The sequence below is a fragment of the Arachis ipaensis genome, chromosome B7, assembly GCF_059453495.1.
Source record: "Arachis ipaensis isolate K30076 ecotype BB chromosome B7, ASM5945349v1, whole genome shotgun sequence".
Lineage (NCBI taxonomy): Eukaryota > Viridiplantae > Streptophyta > Magnoliopsida > Fabales > Fabaceae > Arachis > Arachis ipaensis.
In genome coordinates, this window is record NC_142442.1 from 113,069,767 (window position 1) to 113,093,552 (window position 23,786).

At 39.9% G+C, this 23,786-nt stretch overlaps 1 protein-coding gene across 1 annotated transcript; it reads left to right on the forward strand.

The window, feature by feature from the left end:
* Window positions 1–22,264: 22,264 nt before the first annotated feature.
* On the forward strand, window positions 22,265–23,224 carry LOC107607479 (uncharacterized). Its single transcript, XM_016309428.1, has one exon. The coding sequence runs from the start codon at window positions 22,265–22,267 to the stop codon at window positions 23,222–23,224; it is 960 nt and encodes a 319-aa protein (XP_016164914.1).
* The last annotated feature ends 562 nt before the right edge of the window (window positions 23,225–23,786 follow it).

Below are 23,786 nucleotides of genomic sequence, written 5' to 3' on the forward strand. Positions count from 1 at the left end.
ACCATCCTCGCTAAAGCAACTATGAACGTTCCTCAGTTTGGCCAGTTACTATTGGAAGTTCATCAAAAAGTTTACTTAATTGGTGGCCCCACTCACCGATTTGTTTAAGAAAGATGGTTTCATGTGGTCCGTTAAGGCAACAACAACATTTCAAATGTTGAAGATAGCTCTTTCAAATGCACCAGTCACTACCTTCCAGATTTTACCAAGCCTTTCATTGTAGAAACAGACACTTCAAGGTCAGGGATAGGTGCTATCTTAAGCCGAGAGGGACACCTTATCGCCTATTTCTCCAAGAAACTATCTGGGAAGGCCCAACAACAATCTGTGTATGCCCGAGAAATGCAAGCCATTATTGCCGCAGTTACCAAGTTTTGCCACTATTTATTGGGGCATAGGTTTGTGATCTGCACAGATCATAAAAGTTTACAAGAGTTGCAAGCATAGACTATTCGAACACTGAAATAACAGGTTTGATTAGCAAAGTTACTAGGGTACAATTTCACTATTGAGTACAAGAAGGGGTGTGATAATAAGGGGGCAAATGGCTTGTCCCGCACCTTTTTGTAGCTGATCAAACTCACTGATTCACTGTTCATGCTCCAGCAGGAAAAGCAGCATTACCAACTAGAAATAGAGTTTTCGGTTTTGGAGAGAAGCTCAGAAAGGTTGCAACACCAAAACGAGATATGGTATTGGGGTGATCGGTTAATGGTCCTAACATCCTCTAACTTAGTCAAGAAAATACTGTACGACTATCATGATTCCTTAATTGGTGGCCATGGGGGATTCCGGAAGACATTGGGAAGAGTCGTGACTCAGTTTTTTTGGAAGCACATAGCCAAGACCATCAAAACTTATGTCAATTCTTGTTCCATTTGCCAGCAAGCCAATTACAGCACTCAACCCCCAGCCAGTTTGCTCGAATCGCTACCAATCCCATCTCACATATAGCAGGATCTTTCAATGGATTTCATTATTGGGTTATCGCCAGCACACAGCTGCTCTATTTTTCTAGTGGTGGTGGATCATTTGTCAAAATTTGCCCATTTTATCCTATTACCAGCAGATTTTACTGCTCCCAAAGTGCTAGAAGCTTTTACTCGAAACATTATAAGTGTGCATGGCCTCCCTCAGTCCATTGTGTTAAATCGTCATAAGGTCTTCACGAGCAAGTTTTGGGAGCAGTGTTGCGACAGCCAGGGAATTGTGTTGGCCAGAAGTTCAGCTTATCACCCGGAGTCTGATGGTCAAACAGAGGTACTTAATAGATGTCTTGAAATGTACTTGCATTGTTACATAAAAGAAAGCCCAAAGGATTTGTACAAACTCCTCCCTTGAAATGTACATGCACCCTTAATTTGTTATGAACCTCGAACCACCAATATACCAGCCGTGCGGGAGCAACTTTAGTAATAGGATGCAATTCTAGTCTCCTGAAATAAAATTTACAAAAAGCTTAGACTAGGATGAAGGTTCAAGTGGACAAGAAGTGACAGAAAATTGAGTTTCATTTTGGTGATTTTGTGTATGTAAAGATGCAGCTGTATCGACAACGATTTATTACCTTATACAAGCATTAAAAGCTGCCAATGCGCTATTTCAGGCTGTTTCTGATCATTGCTAAAGTTGGAAGAGTTGCCTACAAGTTATAACTTCAGCCCTCTGCTAGGATTTACCCTGTGTTCCATGTCTCATTATTGAAAAAATGTACATGCACTCCTAATCCAAACACAGTCCCTACCCCGCTATTGATAGTGAGCACGGGTGTAAGTTTCAACCGCATCTCATTCTCGGTCATTGTATGGTTAAGAAACATGAAAAATGGCAAGAGCAGGTGTTGGTGAAATGGCAGAATAGCACAGTGAAAGAGGCCACTTGAGAATTATATAAAGAAAGAAGTGCCATACCCCCAATAGGGTGTGCAGTAGGAGAGCAAGAGCTGGATCTAACTAGCAGTTGAGAGAAAAATTAGAAACAACTTGAAATAGATGAGAAGGGGCTCATGGCAAGTAGTGTGTGATGTGAGTCCTCCTTTCCCTAACTTCCCTTCTCTAAATACTTTTTATTCTATCTTCTCTCTATTAATACCAGACTCCAATTTTTTAATTGCAAGTGATCTTCTATGCTCTTCTTTCTAATTTTTCTTTTTTCATTTGTCTTTGATTTTTCTATTTTTCTGATTGACCAGAGCCTTTACTTCATTGAGAACTTATACACTACTACACTGGTTTTATTATGTTAAATTCCTCTATTCGTTGTTAATTCGTATCATCTTATCCTATTTTTCTTTTGAAATTCCAATGAGACAATAAATTACTATAGATATTATTATTGTGATGCTTATCTATATCTTAAATTTAACTAATAATTTTTGAGTTAATAGTTAAATTTGTTCCTGAAAGATTACCCAGTTTTTAAAATAGTCTCCAAAAAATTAAATTAGTCACATTAGTCTCTGAAAGATAAAACGTAAGTCAAATTAATTCTTCCGTCAATTAGTTAATAATGTGTCACGTGGCATGATAACGTAGTAAATTAATACCACGTGTTACAAGATAATTGGTTGACGTGTTAAGTCAGTGACATCTGATATGTCACATGTCATTTGACATATCATAAATTTATTTATAGTCAAATTAGTTTAAGTATATATGTAAGTCATTTTCATCTCTAAAATTTAAAAAATTTATCAAATTAGTCCTTACATAATTTTTTATTTTTTATAATATTAAATTTTTTATATCTTTTAATGTTACTAATTTTTATATTATTTTTTAGACTTTAATAAACAAAATAAGAAAGATTTATATTGTCACGGCCCAAAATAAGCCACGACTGGCGCTCAGGAAAATAGTTTCGTAGCAAGCCTAACAGATTCGAATATAAGATAAATAAGGTTACAAATATTTTTTTTTTAATTTACATGTCTAGAATGAATAATTACATATTTTTAACAAAAGATAAAATAATTAAACATGGATGGATCCTACCTGTGACATACGGAGCAGATAGCATCTAAGAACTCAACAAGGAATAGGTATCCATTGTTGTAACACCTACCATACTGAGCTTTACGTTTAAGCTGTAAAAGAGAGGTGGTGTGGTATTACGACCTCTAAAATAAAATGTGTACATGTAATAGCAGAAATATTATAATATACTTGGAGCCTTGAAGAACAGATGAAATAAAAATCGTGAAATAAAAGCGCAACGCTCAAGAAACGAGTGAACTTGCGTACTAAGAAAGCTATGGCTATTAAGCATAAGGTAACAAAAACAGGAACAGAGGGCCAAAGACACAAAGTAACAAGCTCCTAACTCAGCCCGCGAAGTCATGGCTGGCCGAAGAATATTTACACATATATATACATATCCAAAACCCAAATTTACATAAACAAAATCCTGTATCTCCATAATCCTCTAAGAGGATCAAAAGGAACAAGTTATGCGGAGAGAAAACTAAGTACATATATATACATAACTATACAACAAAAGTAACCTGACAGCCACTTCGCTTCAAAAGTCTAGACGCCTAACGAGGTGCCTCTCGACCTGCATCTGAAAAACAACAAGATAGTATGGGGTGAGAACCAGAGGTTCTTAGCATGGTAAAGGTGACAGACATATAAGATATAAGTTCTTGGGAATGCCAGAGGCAATCCTAGAACACCGACACTCAGATTATAAAGCTTAAAGTATTAAACAGAAGCCATAAAATGTGATTTTCTAAGAGTATCTAAGCCTAAGTGGTTTTCTAAGAGTATATAAGCCTAACTTAACTTAATCTTAAATCTAGTCTTATCACCTTTCCTCCATACCTCCATCTCCGATAATATATCACAGACAAATAAGCAGATAAAGACAAACACAAGAAGGTTACAAGTACTTGATGAGCGGATATTTTATACGCTTTTTGGGGTTAATTTCATGTAGTTTTTAGAATATTTTAGTTAAGTTTTTAGTATACTTTCATTAGTTTCTAGGAAAAATTCATATTTCTGGACTTTACTATGAGTTCGTGTATTTTTCTGTAATTTCAGGTATTTTCTGGCTAAAATTGAGGGAGCTGAGCAAAAATCTGATTCGGGCTGAAAAAGGACTGCTGATGCTGTTGGATTCTGACCTCTCTGCACTCGGAATAGATTTTCTGGTGCTACAGGAGTCTAATTGGTGCGCTTCCACTTGCGTTAGAAAGTAGACATCTAGGGCTTTCCAGCAATATATAATAGTTCATACTTTGCTCAAGGATAGACGACGTAAACTGGTATTCAACGCCAGTTCCATGTTGCAGTCTGGTGTCCAGCACCAGAAACAGGTTACAAGTTGGAGTTCAATGCCAGAAACAGGTTACAACCTTGAGTTGAACGCCTAAAACAGCCCAGGCACGTGAGAAGCTTAAGTCTCAGCCCCAGCACACACCAAGTGGGCCCCAGAAGTGGATTTCTGCACTATCTATCATAGTTTACTCATTTTCTGTAAACCTAGGTTACTAGTTTAGTATTTAAACAACTTTTAGAGATTTATTTCGCATCTCATGACATTTTTAGATCTGAACTTTGTACTCTTTGACGGCATGAGTCTCTAAACTCCATTGTTGGGGGTGAGGAGCTCTGCTGTGTTTCGATGAATTAATGCAATTACTTCTGTTTTCTATTCAAACATGCTTGTTCCTATCTAAGATGTTCATTCGTGCTTCATTATGATGAATGTGATGATCCGTGACACTCATCACCATTCTCAACCTATGAACGTGTGCCTGACAACCACTTCCGTTCTACATTAGATTGAATGAGTATCTCTTAGATTCCTTAATCAGAATCTCCGTGGTATAAGCTAGAATCCATTGGTGGCATCCTTGAGAATCCGAAATGTCTAAACCTTGTCTGTGGTATTCCGAGTAGGATTCTAGGATTGGATAACTGTGACGAGCTTCAAACTCGCGAGTGCTGGGCGTAGTGACAGACGCAAAAGGGATAGTAAATCCTATTCCGGTACGATCGAAAACCTGCAGATGATTAGCCGTGCGGTGACAGCGCACCTGGACCATTTTCACTGAGAGGAAGGATGGTAGCCATTGACAACGGTGATCCACCAACACACAGCTTGCCATAGGAGGGACTTGCGTGCGTGAAGAAGAAGACAGGGAGAAAGCAGAGATTCAAAAGACAAAGCATCTCCAAAACTCCAACATATTCTCCATTACTGCATAACAAGTATTTATTTCATGCTCTTTTATTCCTCGCAATTCAATTTGATAAGTGAATTGTTTTCCTGACTAAGAGCTACAAGGTAACCATAGATTGCTTCAAGCCAACAATCTCCGTGGGATTCGACCCTTACTCACGTAAGGTTTTACTTGGACGACCCAGTGCACTTGCTGGTTAGTTGTGCGAATTTGTGAAAAATAGTGATATTGACATTGACATGTAACAAATTCGTGCACCAAGTTTTTGGCGCCGTTGCCGGGGATTGTTCGAGTTTGGACAACTGACGATTTATTTTGTTGCTTAGATTAGGAAAAATTTATCTTTTTAATTTAGAGCCATTACATTTGAGTCTCTTATCTTTATTTTCCCTCTCTATTTTTTTCAAAAAAAAAATTTTCAAAAAGGTTTTTCAAGAAAATATTATTTTTTCCTTTCTTTCATAACTCAGTTGGCTAGAACGTTGGTCTATGTTCTTGGTAATTGGGTATCTTCTTTTTAAAATCTTTCTTTTTAAAAATAATTTTTCTTTGATTAAATCTTGTGCCAAACTTTAAGTTTGGTGTTTTCTTGTTGATTTCTCTTTGGTTTTCGAAAATTTTATTTTAGTTTTCTAAAAGTTTTAAGTTTGGTGTTCTACCTTCATGTTCTTGTTGTTCTTGTGATTCTTCAAAGTGTTCTTGAGTCTTTCTTGTGTTTTGATCTTAAAATTTTTAAGTTTGGTGTTCCTTGGTGTTTTTCCTCCAAAATTTTCGAAAACAAGGAGCTTTAGATTTAAAAATTTTAAGTTGTGTGTCTTTTGTGTGTTTTTCTCTTTCATCATAAAATTTAAAAATAAAAAATATCTTTTCTAACTATTTTTAAGCTAATATTTTGAAATTCTTCATAAAAATTCAGATTTCAATTTCAAAAATTTTATCTTATCATATCTTAGTTGTCAAGTTTTTTTTTTTTTTAAAAAATCATATCTTTTTCAAAACTTCCTAACCATTTTTCTTCCTTCTCTCTCTTCATTTTTCGAAAATCTTCACCCATTTTTATTTATTTTATTTTAATTTATTTTATTTTCGAAATAAATAAATAAATAAATAAAAATATTTTTTCTCTATTTTACATCATCTCCCTTTCTCCATCATGGATCTAAGTGGAAATGAACAGTCCAGAAGGACTCTGGGGTCATATGCCAACCCCACTACTGCTTCATATGGGAGCAGTATCTGTATACCCTCCATTGGAGTCAGTAGCTTTGAGTTGAATCCTCAGCTCATTATCATGGTGCAGCAAAGTTGCCAGCATTCCGGTCTTTCGCAGGAAGAACCTACAGAGTTTTTGGCACAGTTTTTACAGATTGCTAACACAGTACATGATAAGGAAGTAGATCAGGATGTCTACAGACTATTACTATTTCCATTTGCTGTAAAAGATCAAGCTAAGAGGTGGTTAAATAACTAACCTAAAGCTAGCATAAAGATATGGAAGCAGCTGTCAGAAAAATTCCTGAATCAATACTTCCCTCCCAAACGGATGACACAGCTAAGGCTGGACATCCAAGGCTTTAAACAAGGAGATAATGAATCTCTTTATGATGCTTGGGAGAGATACAGAGAGATGCTAAGAAAATGCCCCTCTGAAATATTTTCAGAATGGGTGCAGTTAGACATCTTCTATTATGGGCTTACAGAGAAAGCTCAGACTTCTCTAGACCACTCAGCTGGTGGGTCTATACATATGAGAAAGACAATTGAAGAAGCTCAAGAGCTCATTGATACAGTTGCCAGAAATCAGCATCTGTACTTAAACAGCGAACCTTCCATGAAAGAAGAGGCTAAAACAGTGACTACTGAACTCAGTCCTGCTGAACAAGCTACTGAATTCAATCAGCAATTGGATTTTCTAACAAAACAGTTAGCCGAATTCAAGGAGAGACTACAAGAGACAAGGACGGCTAATATAAATATGGAAGAACAATTAAAGCAAACAAAGCAGCAGCTGTCAAAACAAATAACAGAAGAATGCCAAGTAGTTCAATTAAGAAGTGAGAAAACATTAAATACCCCACCTCAAGGCAGCAGGAAGCCAAGAAATGAGCAAACTACCCAAATTTCATTTGAGGACAGTAAGAGCCCAGGGAAAAATAACTCTGGCGCTAAAACGCCAGAAATTGGGTGGAAGGCTGGCGCTGAACGCCCAAACCATGCTCAGGACTGGCGTTCAACGCCAGAAACAAGCAAGGAACTGGCGTTGAACGCCCAAAGGAAGCACAGTTCTGGCGTTCAGACGCCAGGAACAGATGAGGAGTTGGCGTCTAACGTCACTCCAGCTTCTAACTCTAGTACTCAAATGCCAGTGAGGGATCAGACACACACAAGTGCTGATGACAACCCCTCTAAAAAGGCTTCTTCAACCATTTCTGTAGGAAATAAACCTGCAGCAACCAAGGTTGAGGAATATAAAACCAAGATACCTTATCCTCAAAAACTCCGCCAAGAGGAGCAGGATAAGCAATTTGCTCGCTTTGCAGATTATCTCAGGACTCTTGAAATAAAGATTCCGTTTGCAGAAGCACTTGAGCAAATACCTTCTTATGCCAAGTTCACGAAAGAGATCTTAAGTCATAAGAAGGATTGGAGAGAAACTGAAAAAGTTCTCCTCACTGAAGAATGCAGTGCAGTCATTCTGAAAAGCTTCCCTGAAAAGCTTAAAGATCCCGGAAGCTTTCTAATACCATGCATATTAGAGGGTAATTGCACCAAGACAGCCTTATGTGATCTTGGGGCAAGCATCAACCTAATACCTGCATCCACTATCAGAAAGCTTGGTTTAACTAAAGAAGTTAAACCAACCCGGATATGTCTCCAACTTGCTAATGGCTCTATTAAATACCCATCAGGCGTGATTGAGGACATGATTGTCAGGGTTGGGCCATTCGCCTTTCCCACTGACTTCGTAGTGCTGGAGATGGAGGAGCACAAGAGTGCTACTCTCATTCTAGGAAGACCTTTCCTAGCAACTGGACGAACTCTCATTAATGTCCAAAAGGGAGAAGTCACCCTGAGAGTCAATGAGGATGAGTTTAAGTTGAATGCTGTCAATGCCATGCAGCATCCAGACACACCAAAAGATTGTATGAAAGTTGATCTTATTGACTCTTTGGTGGAGGAGATCAACATGGCTGAGAGTCTCGAATCAGAGCTGGAAAACATCTTTAAATATGTTTCGCCTGATCTAGAGGATTCAGAGGAATTGAAAGAGTCTCTGAAATTTCCTCAGGAAGAGGAAAAACCTCCTAAACCCGAGCTCAAACCATTATCACCATCCCTGAAATATGCATTTCTGGGAGAAGGTGATACTTTTCCAGTGATCATAAGCTCTGCTTTAAATCCACAGGAAGAGGAAGCACTAATTCAAGTGCTAAGGACACACAAGACAGCTCTTGGGTGGTCCATAAGTGACCTTAAGGGCATAAGCCCAGCTAGATGCATGCACAAGATCTTATTGGAGGACAATGCTAAGCTAGTGGTTCAACCACAGAGGCGGCTAAATCCTGCAATGAAGGAAGTGGTGCAGAAAGAGGTCACCAAATTACTGGAGGTTGGGATTATTTATCCTATTTCTGATAGCCCCTGGGTGAGTCCTGTTCAAGTTGTCCCCAAAAAGGGAGGCATGACAGTGGTTCATAATGAAAAAAATGAACTGGTTCCTACAAGAACAGTTACAGGGTGGCGCATGTGTATTGACTATAGAAGGCTCAATACAGCCACCAGGAAGGATCATTTTCCTTTACCATTCATAGACCAGATGCTAGAGAGACTAGCAGGTCATGATTATTACTGCTTTTTGGATGGCTATTCAGGCTACAACCAAATTGCAGTAGATCCCCAGGATCAAGAAAAAACAGCATTCACATGTCCATCTGGAGTATTTGCTTATAGAAGGATGTCATTTGGGCTGTGTAATGCACCTGCAACCTTTCAGAGATGCATGCTCTCTATTTTCTCTGATATGGTGGAAAAATTTCTGGAAGTCTTCATGGATGACTTCTCAGTATATGGAGACTCATTCAGCTCCTGTCTTGATCACCTGACACTGGTTTTGAAAAGATGCCAAGAGACCAACCTGGTTTTAAACTGGAAAAATATCACTTTATGGTGACTGAAGGGATTGTCCTTGGGCATAAAATTTCAAACAAGGGAATAGAGGTGGATCAAGCTAAAATAGAGGTAATTGAAAAATTACCACCACCTGCCAATGTTAAGGCAATCAGAAGCTTTCTGGGGCATGCAGGATTCTATAGGAGGTTTATAAAGGATTTTTCAAAAATCGCAAAACCTCTAAGCAACCTGCTAGCTGCTGACATGCCATTTTTGTTTGACACAGAGTGCCTGCAGGCGTTTGAAACTCTGAAAGCTAAGCTGGTCACAACACCAGTTATCTCTGCACCAGACTGGATATTACCATTCGAATTAATGTGTGATGCCAGTGATCACGCCATTGGTGCAATACTGGGGCAGAGGCATGACAAACTTCTGCATGTCATTTATTATGCTAGCCGTATTTTAAATGATGTCCAGAAAAATTACACAACCACAGAAAAGGAATTGCTTGCAGTGGTCTATGCCATTGACAAGTTTAGATCATACTTAGTAGGATCAAAAGTGATTGTGTACACTGACCATGCTGCTCTTAAATATCTACTTACAAAGCAGGATTCAAAACCCAGGCTTATAAGATGGGTATTGCTTTTGCAAGAGTTTGATATAGAAATAAGAGACAGAAAAGGGACAGAAAACCAAGTGGCTGATCATCTGTCTCGAATAGAGCCAGTAGAAGGGGCGCCCTCTCCCTCTATTGAGATCTCTGAAACCTTTTCGGATGAGCATTTGTTCGCCATTCAGGAAACACCATGGTTTGCAGACATTGCAAACTATAAAGCTGCAAGGTTCATACCCAAGGCATACAGCAGGCAACAAAAGAAAAAATTAATTTCTTATGCAAAGTACTACTTGTGGGATGAACCCTATCTCTTTAAGAGATGTGCAGACGGAATAATCCGTAGGTGTGTGCCTAGAGAAGAAGCATAGAGCATCTTATGGCATTGCCATGGGTCACAATATGGAGGTCATTTCGGAGGTGAGCGAACAGCCACCAAGGTCCTCCAATGTGGTTCTACTGGCCTACACTCTACAGAGATTCCTGAGAGTTTGTACGTAACTGTGACAGTTGCCAGAGAGCTGGTAATTTGCCTCATAGTTATGCCATGCCTCAACAAGGAATCTTAGAGATTGAGTTGTTTGATGTATGGGGAATTGATTTCATGGGGCCTTTCCCACCATCATACTCAAACACTTATATTCTGGTGGCAGTTGACTATGTATCAAAATGGGTAGAGGCCATTGCCACACCCACCAATGATACTAAAACAGTACTGAAGTTCCTCCAGAAACATATATTCAGCAGGTTTGGTGTCCCTAGGGTACTAATCAGTGATGGGGGCACTCACCTCTGCAACAAACAGCTTTACTCTGCCATGGTCCGGTATGGGATTCGCCACAAGGTGGCGACTCCATATCATCCACAGACAAATGGGCAAGCTGAAGTTTCTAACAGAGAACTGAAAAGAATCATGGAACGGACCGTAAGTACCCGTAGAAAGGATTGGGCATGAAGCCTGGATGATGCTCTGTGGGTTTACAGAACAGCATTCAAGACTCCTATAGGGACCTCTCCGTACCGACTTGTGTATGGTAAGGCTTGTCACCTCCCCGTGGAACTGGAACATAAGGCCTACTGGGCAACCAGATTCCTAAACTTTGATGCCAAATCAGCTGGAGAAAAAAGATTTCTCCAGCTGAATGAGCTAGAGGAATTCAGATTCACTGCTTTCGAAAATGCCAAGCTTTATAAAGAGAAATCTAAAAGGTGGCATGACAGAAAGCTGTCATCTAGAATCTTTGAACCAGGACAAAAGGTTCTGTTGTTTAACTATAGGCTCAGGCTATTCCCAGGAAAACTGAAATCCCGGTGGAGGGGACCATATATGATTACAAGTGTATCACCATATGGTTATGTGGAGCTTCAAGACATTGATTCTGATAAGAAGTTCATTGTTAATGGACAGAGAATCAAGCACTATCTTGAAGGCAATGTTGAGCAAGAGTGCTCAAGGCTGAAGCTAGATTAAAAGCTCAGCAAGGTCCAGCTAAAGACAATAAAGAAGCGCTTGCTGGGAGGCAACCCAGCCATTGGGAAGATTTTTATTTTGCCCTATTCTTGATTTTATTTGTTTATATAAAGTTCATTGCTACTAAGGTAAAGAGTCAATTGTATCAGTTCACAGGGTTACAGAAGGATTCAGCACACAAAACAGAGAAAGAGAGCTCACTGGCAAGAAAACACCAGTAAAAGTCTATTTTGGGCGTTCAATGCCCAAAAGAAGCATCCATTGGGCGTTGAACGCCAGTAAGGATAGCTATCTGGGCGTTAAACGCCAGAAAGAAGCTCCTTCTGGGCGTTTAACGCTAGATTTACAGCGTCCTGGGCGTTCAGAAAAACGCCTAGTGACAAAAGAGTTCCTGGCGTTCAACGCCAGAAAGAAGCAACAGCTGGGTGTTGAACGCCCAGGAGAAGCAGCAATTGGGCGTTAAACGCCCAAAACGCGTTTAACGCCAGGATGGTGGGGAGGAGGTAAATTCGTTTTTACTTCATATTTTTCATTTTAATTTTAATTTTCATGTTTCAATTCATGATTTCTTGCATAAACATGTTACAAACCCTGATTTCTAAAATCCCTAATTTCTAAAAACCCTACTTTAAAAATATCAAATGTATCTTAATCCATAAACACAAATTCTTTTTCAATCCATTTCAACTCTCTTTCAAAATTTCCAAAACAAATCTATCTCTTTTCCTTCTAAAATCCTTTCAACTCATAAATATCTTTTTCAAATCTCCACATTATCTTTTTCAAAATCCAAATTTATCTTTTTCAAATATCTTTCATATCTTTTCAATTTTAAATCACATCTTTTCATATCATACTTATTTTTTTTATAAATCATATCTTCTATCTTATCTTTTTTAAAATTTTCGAAAATCCACCCCCTCCCTTTTAAATCCACATTCGGCCTCCCTCCTCTCATCCACCATTCGACACTAGCTCTCCTTCTATCCCTCTCCTTTCTTTTCTTTTGCTTGAGGACAAGCAAACCTCTAAGTTTGGTGTGTTTATCCGTGATCACTAAATTATACCCACTAAGATCATGGCTCCTAAAGGAAAACAAACCACTCCAAGAGGCAAGAAAGAGAGTATTCCAAAACCACTTTGGAATCAAGGGAAGTTCTTAACCAAAGAACATTCAGACCATTACTGCAAAATAATGGGTCTAAGATCAGTGATCCCGGAAGTCAAGTTCGATCTGAAGGAAGATGAATATCCGGAGATCCAAGAGCATATTCGAAACAGGAACTGGGAAGTCCTAGCCAATCCTGAAACAAAAGTGGGAAGGAATATGGTTTAGGAGTTCTACGCTAATCTGTGGCAAACAGACAGGTAGAGAATATCTGGAACTGCCCTCTATGACTATCAGACTATGGTCAGAGGAAAGATTGTTCACATCCACCCTGACAAAATCAGGGTGATCTTTAAGCTACCTCAACTGAAAGATGACCCAAACTCCTTCAATAGGAGAATGATGAGAACAAACAAGGGCCTGGATAAGATTCTAGAGGATATATGCATCCCTGGAGCCAGGTGGACCACCAGCAGCAAGGGTGTCCCAAATCAACTCAAGAGAGAAGATCTCAAACCAGTCGCCAGAGGATGGCTGGACTTCATTGGGCGTTCTATATTGCCCACTAGCAACCGTTCTGAAGTCACCGTCAAAAGAGCAGTGATGATCCATTGTATTATGTTGGGAAAAGAAGTGGAAGTTCATCAAATGATTCCATCTGAATTTTACATACTTGCAAACAAGAACTCCAAAGATGCCAGGTTGGCTTATCCAAGCCTAATCTCTATGCTCTGCAAAGATGCTAGAGTAAGGATGGGAATAACGGAGTACATCTCAGTGGAGCAACCAATCACTAAAACTACAATGAAAAAACAACAAATGCAGGATGACCCCATCAAGAGAAGGGTGCAAGAATTCCTCCCGGAAGTCCCTCAATTTGAATATTGGGAACAGCTTGAAGCATCTGTCACCAAGTTGCAAGAATCTATGGACCAAATAAAGGAAGAACAGCAAAATCAAAATAGTATGCTCTGCAAACTGCTCAGGGAACAAGAAGAGCAAGGGCGTGACTTAAAGGAACTGAAGCGTCAGAAGTTATCTCTTGAAGGATCAAGCACCCCACAGACTAGAGGAACATCCACATCCCAAACTCAAGGTTGTTGAGTTCTAATCTTAGCCTTAACTCTGTGATAATTGTTCTTATTTGAGTTTTACTTTAGAAGTTATAGTAGTAATTAGTAGTGATTTTATCTCCAATTAAGCTATAATTTATTTTTCTCATCATCATTAAACATGAATAAAATAGAAGATTTTCTTTAGAATAAGGAGGCAATATTTTTCGAGTTTTTAATAAAACAAATTCTAATTGTTTACATGTGGTGGCAATGCTTTCTACCATTTGAATGAATGCCTGAACAGAGCATATGTCTTTGGAATTTGATGTTCTTGAATGTTAAATATGTTGGCTCTTGAAAGAATGACGAACATGAGACATGTTATTGATAATCTGAAAAATCATAAAAATGATTCTTGAAGCAAGAAAAACCAGTGAATACAAAGCTTGCAAAAAAAAAAAAGCAAGCAGAAAAAGCCAATAGCCCTTAAAACCAAAAGGCAAGGGTAATAAAAAGGATCCCAAGGCTTTGAGCATCAATGGATAGGAGGGCCTAAGGGAATCAAGTCCTGGTCTAAGCGGTTAAACCAAGCTGTCCCTAACCATGTGCTTGTGGCGTGAAGGTGTCAAGTGAAAACTTGAGACTGAGCGGTTAAAGTCAAGGTCCAAAGCAAAAAGAAGAGTGTGCTTAAGAACCCTGGACACCTCTAATTGGGGACTTTAGCAAAGCTGAGTCACAATCTGAAAAGGTTCACCCAATTATGTGTCTGTGGCATTTATGTATCTGGTGGTAATACTGGAAAACAAAGTGCTTAGGGCCACGGCCAAGACTCATAAAAGTAGCTGTGTTCAAGAATCAACATACTAAACTAGGAGAATCAATAACACTATCTGAATTCTAAGTTCCTATAGATGCCAATCATTCTGAGCTTCAATGGATAAAGTGAGATGCCAAAACTGTTCGGAAGCAAAAAGCTACTAGTCCCGCTCATTTAATTAGAATCTGAGCTTCACTCAAAAACTCTGAGATATTATTGCTTCGCGACTTATTTGTATTCTATTTTATTTGTCTAGTTGCTTGGGGACAAGCAACAGTTTAAGTTTGGTGTTGTGATGAGCGGATATTTTATACGCTTTTTGGGGTTAATTTCATGTAGTTTTTAGGATATTTTAGTTAAGTTTTTAGTATACTTTCATTAGTTTCTAGGAAAAATTCATATTTCTGGACTTTACTATGAGTTTGTGTGTTTTTTTGTAATTTCAGGTATTTTCTGGCTGAAATTGAGGGAGCTAAGCAAAAATCTGATTCAGGCTGAAAAAGGACTACTGATGTTGTTGGATTCTGACCTCTCTGCACTCGGAATGGATTTTCTGGAGCTACAGAAGTCCAATTGGCGCGCTTCTAATTGCGTTGGAAAGTAGACATCCAGGAATTTCCAGAAATATATAATAGTTTATACTTTGCTCAAGGATAGACGATGTAAACTGGTATTCAACGCCAGTTCCATGTTGCAGTCTAGTGTCCAGCGCCAGAAACAGGTTACAAGTTGGAGTTCAACGCCAGAAATAGGTTACAACCTGGAGTTGAACGCCCAAAATAGCCCAGGCACGTGAGAAGCTTAAGTCTCAGCCCCAGCACACACCAAGTGGGCCCCAGAAGTGGATTTCTACACTATCTATCATAGTTTACTCGTTTTCTGTAAACCTAGGTTACTAGTTTAGTATTTAAACAACTTTTAGAGATTTATTTCGCATCTCATGACATTTTTAGATCTGAACTTTGTACTCTTTGACGGCATGAGTCTCTAAACTCCATTGTTGGGGGTGAGGAGCTCTGCTGTGTTTCGATGAATTAATGCAATTACTTCTGTTTTCTATTCAAACACGCTTGTTCCTATCTAAGATGTTCATTCGTGCTTCATTATGATGAATGTGATGATCCGTGACACTCATCACCATTCTCAACCTATGAACGTGTGCCTGACAACCACTTCTGTTCTACATTAGATTGAATGAGTATCTCTTAGATTCCTTAATCAGAATCTCCGTGGTATAAGCTAGAATCCATTGGCGGCATCCTTGAGAATCTAGAAAGTCTAAACCTTGTCTGTGGTATTCCGAGTAGGATTCTGGGATTGGATGACTGTGACGAGCTTCAAACTCGCGAGTGCTGGGCGTAGTGACAGACGCAAAAAGGATAGTAAATCCTATTCCGGTACGATCGAGAACCTACAGATGATTAGCCGTGCGGTGACAGCGCACCTGGACCATTTTCACTGAGAGGAAGGATGGTAGCCATTGACAACGGTGATCCACCAACACACAGCTTGCCATAGGAGGGACGTGCGTGCGTGAAGAAGAAGATAGGGAGAAAGCAGAGATTCAAAAGACAAAGCATCTCTAAAACTCCAACATATTCTCCATTACTGCATAACAAGTATTTATTTCATGCTCTTTTATTCCTCGCAATTTAATTTGATAAGTGAATTGTTTTCCTGACTAAGAGCTACAAGGTAACCATAGATTGCTTCAAGCCAACAATCTCCGTGGGATTCGACCCTTACTCACGTAAGGTATTACTTGGACGACCCAGTGCACTTGCTGGTTAGTTGTGCGAATTTGTGAAAAATAGTAATATTGACATTGACATGTAACAAATTCGTGCACCAGTACTGCAGGTAGCAAATATACATTTAACATAGCAAATACACTTAGGCATACCCAGTTAATGCACAAACAAGTAATTCAAGTAATATGCACATGATGCATGCCTGTTCTATGACTGATGAGTCTCATCTGTCGATTATCAAGCCAACCCGATAAGTCCGATTTGCTAAACCTTTGGACTGTCCCTCGACGTGCATCCCCAAGGGCCTATGCATAGCTTTTTCTCAAATAATCAATATTTCTCAATGGGGGTAAAATTCCCAGGAATTTATAAGTGCCCGGTCACCCTTACGTCGTAGGATCAACAGAGTATCGAGTTTTCGACCTGGAACACGTGGTGGCAAGCCACGGTACTTTACCCAAGGAATCTTGTAAGAACCCGAGTTTTCACGAATAAAATCATCTAAATTCCCAACTTAAATTCCAGAAAGTTAGAATGAGAATTTGGGGATTTAAATATAATTTTTGGACTCAGTAGGTCCTTTCGAGTCAAAAAATGTGTTTTCTGCGAAAAACCGTGAAAGACCGCAAACCGGCAGTCGAACCGGTTGAACCGGTTCAAGTCTGCTCGGTGTTGCACGAGAAGCAGTGAAAACAACTGAAAACCTTAGAAAAATATTAGAGATGGAAAACCAGGCGTTAATTTTAAAGGTTTGGCCCGAAGTTGGGCCAAACGGGCTAAAAACGCTAACGAGTTAGACCGGGCCCAAATTGGGCCCAAGCCCAACATATATAAGGGTTCATTAATGAACCCAATCACTCATAACACACTCATATATAAGGGTTCCTTAAATCAGTATTTGATTTAAGAAAAATTTTCAGATTCTTAATGACGATAATCAGAGTGACGCAGCGGAAGTTGTATGCTAAGTTGTCGACGTGTGAGTTCTGGAAGGTGGAAGTGAAGTTCTTAGATCACGTGGTGAGCAAAGGAGGAATAACCGTAGATCCTTCTAAGGTGGAAACAGTGATGGAATGGAAAAGACCGACAACGATGACGAAAGTCAGAAGCTTTTTGGGTTTAGCCGGATATTACTGGAGATTCATCGAAGGATTTTCCCGGATTACACTACCGATGACTAAGCTCACAAGAAAGGAAGTGTCTTTTGTGTGGACGTCGGACTGTGAAGAGAGTTCCAAGCTTTGAAGCAGAAGTTAACTCCAGCACCTGTTTTAATCTTGTTGGAACCGCATGAACCGTTCGAAGTATACTGTGATGCTTTTATGAAGGGTTTAGGTGGCGTGTTGATGCAACACCGGGATGTGGTGGCTTACGTATAGTGTCAGCAGAGACCGCATGAGGTGAACTACCCAACTCATGACTTGGAATTAGCGGCGATTGTGTTTGCACTGAAGGTTTAGAGGAACCACTTGTATGGAGTGAGGTTTAGCGTCTTTTTCAGATCATAAGAGTCTCAAGTACATCTTTGATCCGGAAGAGCTTAATATGCGTCAGAGAAGATGGATGGAGTTGCTTAAGGACTACGATTTTGAAATGAGTTATCACCCTGGAAAGGCAAAGATGGTCGCAGACGCATTGAGTCGGAGATCTTTAATAATTGCTTGGATGAGAATCGAGGAAGAGGAGCTAGTGGATAAGTTTGTGGATCTTAAGCAGGACATTGGTAAGGTTGCCGGAAGAACTTGTTTAAACCAGTTGCAGATTTCAAGCTCGTTTAAGACGGAGATTCAAAGGGCTCAGCAAGATGAGCAGAAGCTTCAGCAATTGTTCCAACCAGTTGGTGATAAGAGGCGTGAAGGATTTCAGTAAGGATGGTAAAGAATTGTGGAGATATAAGGGGAGAATTTGCATACCGGATGTCGGTGGTTGAGGCAAGACTTATTGTCGGTGGCTCACTACAGTGGATTCCTATTCATCCCGGAAGTGCGAAGATGTAGTATGACTTAAAGAAGATGTTCTGATGGCCTGAGATGAAAGGTGAGTTTGCTACAGTGGTACCAAGTGTTTGACGTGTCAGAAGATGAAGATAGAGCATCAGAAGTCGTTAGGGATGCTACAACTTCTTGAGATTCCTCAGTGGAAGTGGGAAGGAATCGCGATAGATTTTGTGACCGGTTTGCCGAGGACTAGGTCGGGATTTGATGCGGTTTGGGTGATGTGGTTTGCTTAACCAGATCCGCTCATTTTCTGTCTATCCGAGTGAACTATTCTATGGAGGAGTTGGCGAGAAAGAACATCGACATGGTAGGATGAGGGTGAACGAGATGCTTTGGCAACTTGTTGGGTTGGCAACGTCGAAAGTAGGACGATTCGTGGGGTTACATCGCGTGATTCGGATTTTCGAGGGAAAAAATCTTTTTAAGGAGGGGAGTATGTAAGAACCCGAGTTTTTACGAATAAAATTATTTAAATGCCCAAATTTAGTTCCGGAAAATTAGGATGAGAATTTGGGGATTTAAATATGATTTTTGGACTCAGTAGGTCCTTATGAGTTAGAAAATGTATTTTCTGCGAAAAACTGCGAACCGGCAGTCGAACTGGTTGAACCGGTTCAAGTCTGCTCGATGTTGCACGAGAAGCAGTGAAAACTGCCAAAAACCTTAGAAAAATATTAGAGATAGAAAACAGGGCATTAATTTTAAAGGTTTGGCCCGAAGTTGGGCCCAACAGGCTAAAAACACTAACAAGTTGGATGGGCCCAAGTTGGGCCCAAGTCCAACATATATAAGGGTTCATTAATGAACCCAATCACTCATAACACACTCAAACACACCTACACATTGCTGAAGAGAAGAAGAAGAAGAAGACAAACCCCAAGAGCACTATTTATCCTCTTCTTCTCTAGCTAATGTCTTAAGCTACGGTGCTCTGATTTGCATGCCGTCAGTAGCTACGTGTTCCTTGTGACGAGCTCTAAAAAACCCACCCAAGAGACTGGTAAGAAAAACGCGAATCCTTCTCAGTTCTTCTACTCAAAATTTCGGGTATCTAGGGTTTGGAATTAAGTGAGTTTTTGTGATTCTTGGTGTTTAGGTTCACTCTAATCCTTGCTTAGCTTTAGGTTTTGACATCCAAATCTGTTGGAAAAGGTAAGAGGCTCTGAACTCTTGTGAACTTTTGATTTATGTTGAGCCCTAGGTTGATTTTGTGGTGATTTATATGTATATAGCTTGATTATTGTGAGTTTGGAGCTTGTTGGTGCTTGTTGGAGTTACATTGGTGGTTGGATTTTGGTTGAAAGCTCATTTTGTTCATATTGGGTATCGGCCAAGGTATGGTTTCGGTTTTCTCTATGTATTATATAATATTCATGGACACTTAGGCTAGTGACCCATAGGATAGGTTTGAAATTTTATATGTTGTTGATGATTGGTTGGTTAATGGTGTACAATAAATTGGTGTCGTTGATATGGTTAAATGATGATGTTGAGATATAATGGATTTGGATAATTGAATATTGTTGATTAATAATATGAAGCATGGTTGAGTGATGATGAAGATTGATGGTGATAAATGATGATTAGTGGATATGTGTTTGGAATGTTATATATATTTGATTATTAAGGTTGAGAATGATGAAGTAGGATGGAAAGATTGGTATTAATTGTGAAAAGTGACCCAAGTGGGTAAATTGTGTTATAGAGGGGAGTTTGGTATTATTTTGGTTGGTTTGAGATATGATAATTGGGAGAATTGGTAAATTGGGAACTTGGGTAAAAGTTAATTTTTGATGAATTTTGTCTGATCATAACTTTTTCCTTGGTTTTCAAAATTGACTGAAACTTCTTTAGAATGAAAGCTTATTAAAATCCCTTTAATTTGATATAAAGTTTGCCAAATTTAGAATTTTGTAGAGGAAGTTATGATCATTCAAAGTTGGTGTTGAAAATTTGAAATTTTGCATAGATACAGAATTTCAAGATTTCTGATATGTGCGCACGCATAACCCTGCGAAAATCTTATTCTGTGTGGACGCACGGACCTGTGCGTACGCACAGGCAGGAAAAGGCTCTCTGCTTGAAGCATTAGCACAGCTTGTGCGCGTGCATATCAATGAAGAATTACGACCTATGCGTACGCACAGCCCTGTGCGCACGCACAAGTCGGGAAGGGTCGTCTGTTGGGGGCGCTCGCACAGCTTGTGCGAGTGAACAGGCTTGTAAATTTTAGTACATGTGCATACGCACACTCCTATGCGTACACACACTTTTAAAATCTGCCTGGACGTTCGCATGCACACCCCTGTGCGGACACACACGTCCTGTTTCACAAATTTAACTTTGTTGTCAACTATTTCACTTTCCTAACAAGGTCGTAAGCTTCTAAAACACCATTTTAAGGCTTTTGGGCTTAAATTTTGAGTATGGGAATATGGGAAATAGGCTACGGGTTTTAGTTAATGATTATTATAAAAAATTAGAGAAACAGAGGCTTAGGTTTCTGGTGTACTGAGGATGGGTTGGCAGAGTGAGAAGAGGAATGAAAATATGAATTGGCAATGGTTGAGATGAGTCGAGGACTCTAAAGGAAATGATGGATCCATGTGATATTGAAAATATTTTCCGAAAACCATTGATGTATCATTGTATTTTGAGATTATGAGACGATATGCGCTCGGCAGGGGTCGAGGTTGGATCCCGCCTGTTCGAGGTAGCGGCGGCGGCTGAAGGGTGGTGGTTCGTCCCGCTTGCGCTTAGATGTGAGGTCGGTGGCAATAGATCCCGCACGCATCCCTTCGGATCATTAGAGCGTACAGGCGCAAAACCCTGGATAGTGATCCGAGTACTATATCTCGGGGGTTCCCATACCATGATTCCGAAGGGCAACATTTCCATAGAGATGTGTCGGGTTGGCAGTTGAACCGACAATGTGATATCACAGCCAGTAGGACAGGCATTCATCATGTGCATTTTCTATCTGTTTGTTTGCTTTGCCGACTTACAATTGCATGCCTATTTGTATAACATGTATAATTGTTACTTGTATTACTTGCCTTATATGCTTTTACTTGTGATTTACTTGCCATGTAATTAATTGTGCTTTCTACTGGGATTGAGGAGGTTCGGAAGGCGGCGGCGATGGGATCGCATGGAGGATCGGTTGGTGAAGGCTGTGGGACAGCGGTGTTTGATTAGATTAGAAATCCCCTAAGATAGATTACCCTTTTTTGGTGCTATGGTTTAAGTTTTGTTAAGGTTTTATATAATTATGCTTAATTGGTTTAAAATGCTTTAAGCTTGAATTCTTGTGATGGATATGGAGTCTAGGATTACCTTTGGCGTCCCGGGGTCTTATATCCTACATCACTGGGCACTATTACCATATTGAGAACCTCCGGTTCTCATACCATATTTTCTGTTGTGTTTTCAGATACAGGTCGCAACCCACCTCGGTGAGTTGTCTGGATGGTGATAGAAGCGGAGGATCCGGTTACTTTTTTGGAGTCTTTTTGGTTTGTTTCATATTTGTCTCTCACTTTTGTATTTTGTTTTGGCCTAGAGGCTTGTATTTGAGAGAGAACAAAACTTGTATAAGCCATTTTAAACTTCAGTTTCCTTTTTGTCGGTATATTTGGCTAGCCAGCTTAAACTCCGCGATCCGTGGCTAGTTTCTTATGATATTACACGATTCTACTATTATTTTTGTTTATATCACATCAATTTCTTGTGCTTTAAGTTAGACGCTTTGTTAGTTCGTTTTGCACTTTTAAATCCTATTTTTGAACTCTATCCTTCATTAGGCTTCTAGATAATATTATTCCTTCTATATATCATATGTATGAGCTTAGAACTGTCGTAATCCTTGATTAATCTTTGCTTTGTGACACGAGGTAAAGCTTAGACTAATTGGGGTGTTACATTTAGTGGTATCAGAGCGGTTCGTCCTCGTGAGCCTAAGGGATGGACCGATTGTGCTTCATTGCACACTCTGTGTGTCTTTTTCTTTGATGCTATTAGGTTATCTGCTTGATATTGCATAGCATGCTTGTTTGTGAGTGCCTGTTTGGGGATAATTGAAGCACTAGGCTTTTGATATTGGGACTGATCACCTCGATATCGATTGTTTGGTGTAGACAGGAAACCCAATGGCCACTCGCGGACGAGGTCGAGCACGTTCAAGAGAGAGTAGGAATGAGCAATCGGCTGATAGCCATGCCGAGTTCATGGCGGCAATGGCGAATTTGGCGAACACCATGGAAGCCAATGCTGCTACGACTCTGCAAGTTGTGCAGAGGTTAGCTCAACCGGCCGGAAGCAGAAACGAAAATGGAGAAGGTGCTGAGGACAGCTTGAGAGGTGTTCCAAGAACTCTAGCTGCTTTTTGGAAAGCTGGCCCGCCGGTTTTCAATGGTTCGACAAACCATAATGAAGCAGACAACTGGTTCCAAGCTTTGGAGCGTGCATTACTACCTCAACATGTACCCTATGACCAGTTCGTAGAGCATGCGACTTATCAACTAGTGGGAGAAGCTCAACAATGGTGGCAAGAAGAGCGCCGACTACTACACCAACAGAATGTGAAAATTACATGGGCGTTATTCGAGGAAGCTTTCTATAAGAAGTACTTTCTTGAGTCATTAAGGGAGGCCAGAGAATTGGAGCTCTTACAGCTGAAGCAAGGGTCCACGACTATAGCAGAATACAACAGCAAGTTCGAGGAACTCTGTAGGTTCTCGAGAATAAGTCAGGGTACTTCTGGGTCCTATGAGGGATGGAAATGCGTCAAATATGAAGTAGGGCTGAGAGAAGATATCAGACGTGTTATGGCTCCATTGGAGATTAGGAGATTCTTTGAATTGGTGGACAAGGTGAGGGTTGTTGAAGAACATCCGAAGACGATAGCCTCGTCAAAAGACACTCTTGGGGGAAATACTAGTAGGGAACGCAATGATTACCTTGGACCAAGGGGACGAAACTTCAAGAGATATGATGAAGGAAAGCAGTCAAGAGCTTACTCCCCTACTATAAAATGTCAGGAGTGTGGGAACTACCATCCGAATAAGCCATGCCAGTTGGGTAAGAAGCTATATTACAAGTGTGGCTGATAAACCACTATTTTATAGTTTATCTTGTGCTCAATTGAGTGGATTTTATCAACTCTTTACCCACATACTATTTGCATGGTTTTACATTTGCCTTCCTAATTATGTGCTTTGATTGAAAACATGCTTCTTTGGCCTTAAGTTCCCTATGTTTAATCCTCTCTTATTACCATTAGATGCCTTGATATGTGTGTTAAGTGATTTCAGAGATTACAGGGCAGGAATGGCTCAGAGGATGGAAAGGAAGCATGCAAAAGTGGAAGGAATACAAGAAGTTGGAGAAACTGCTAAGCTGTCTAGCCTGACCTCTTCACACTCAAACGGCTATAATTTTAGATATAGAGATCCAAACGACGCGGTTTCAGTTGCGTTGGAAAGCTAACATCCGGGGCTTCGATTTGATATATAATTTGCTATATCTGCCCCGAAGTTAGGCAATGCGAACACGTGAATGACGCGCCAGCGTTTCATCTGCGAACTTCAATCCACGCCACCGCATGGACGACGCCTCCGCGTCACCTTTCCACGACCTGAACGTAATAGAAATCATTGGGAGCGATTTTTG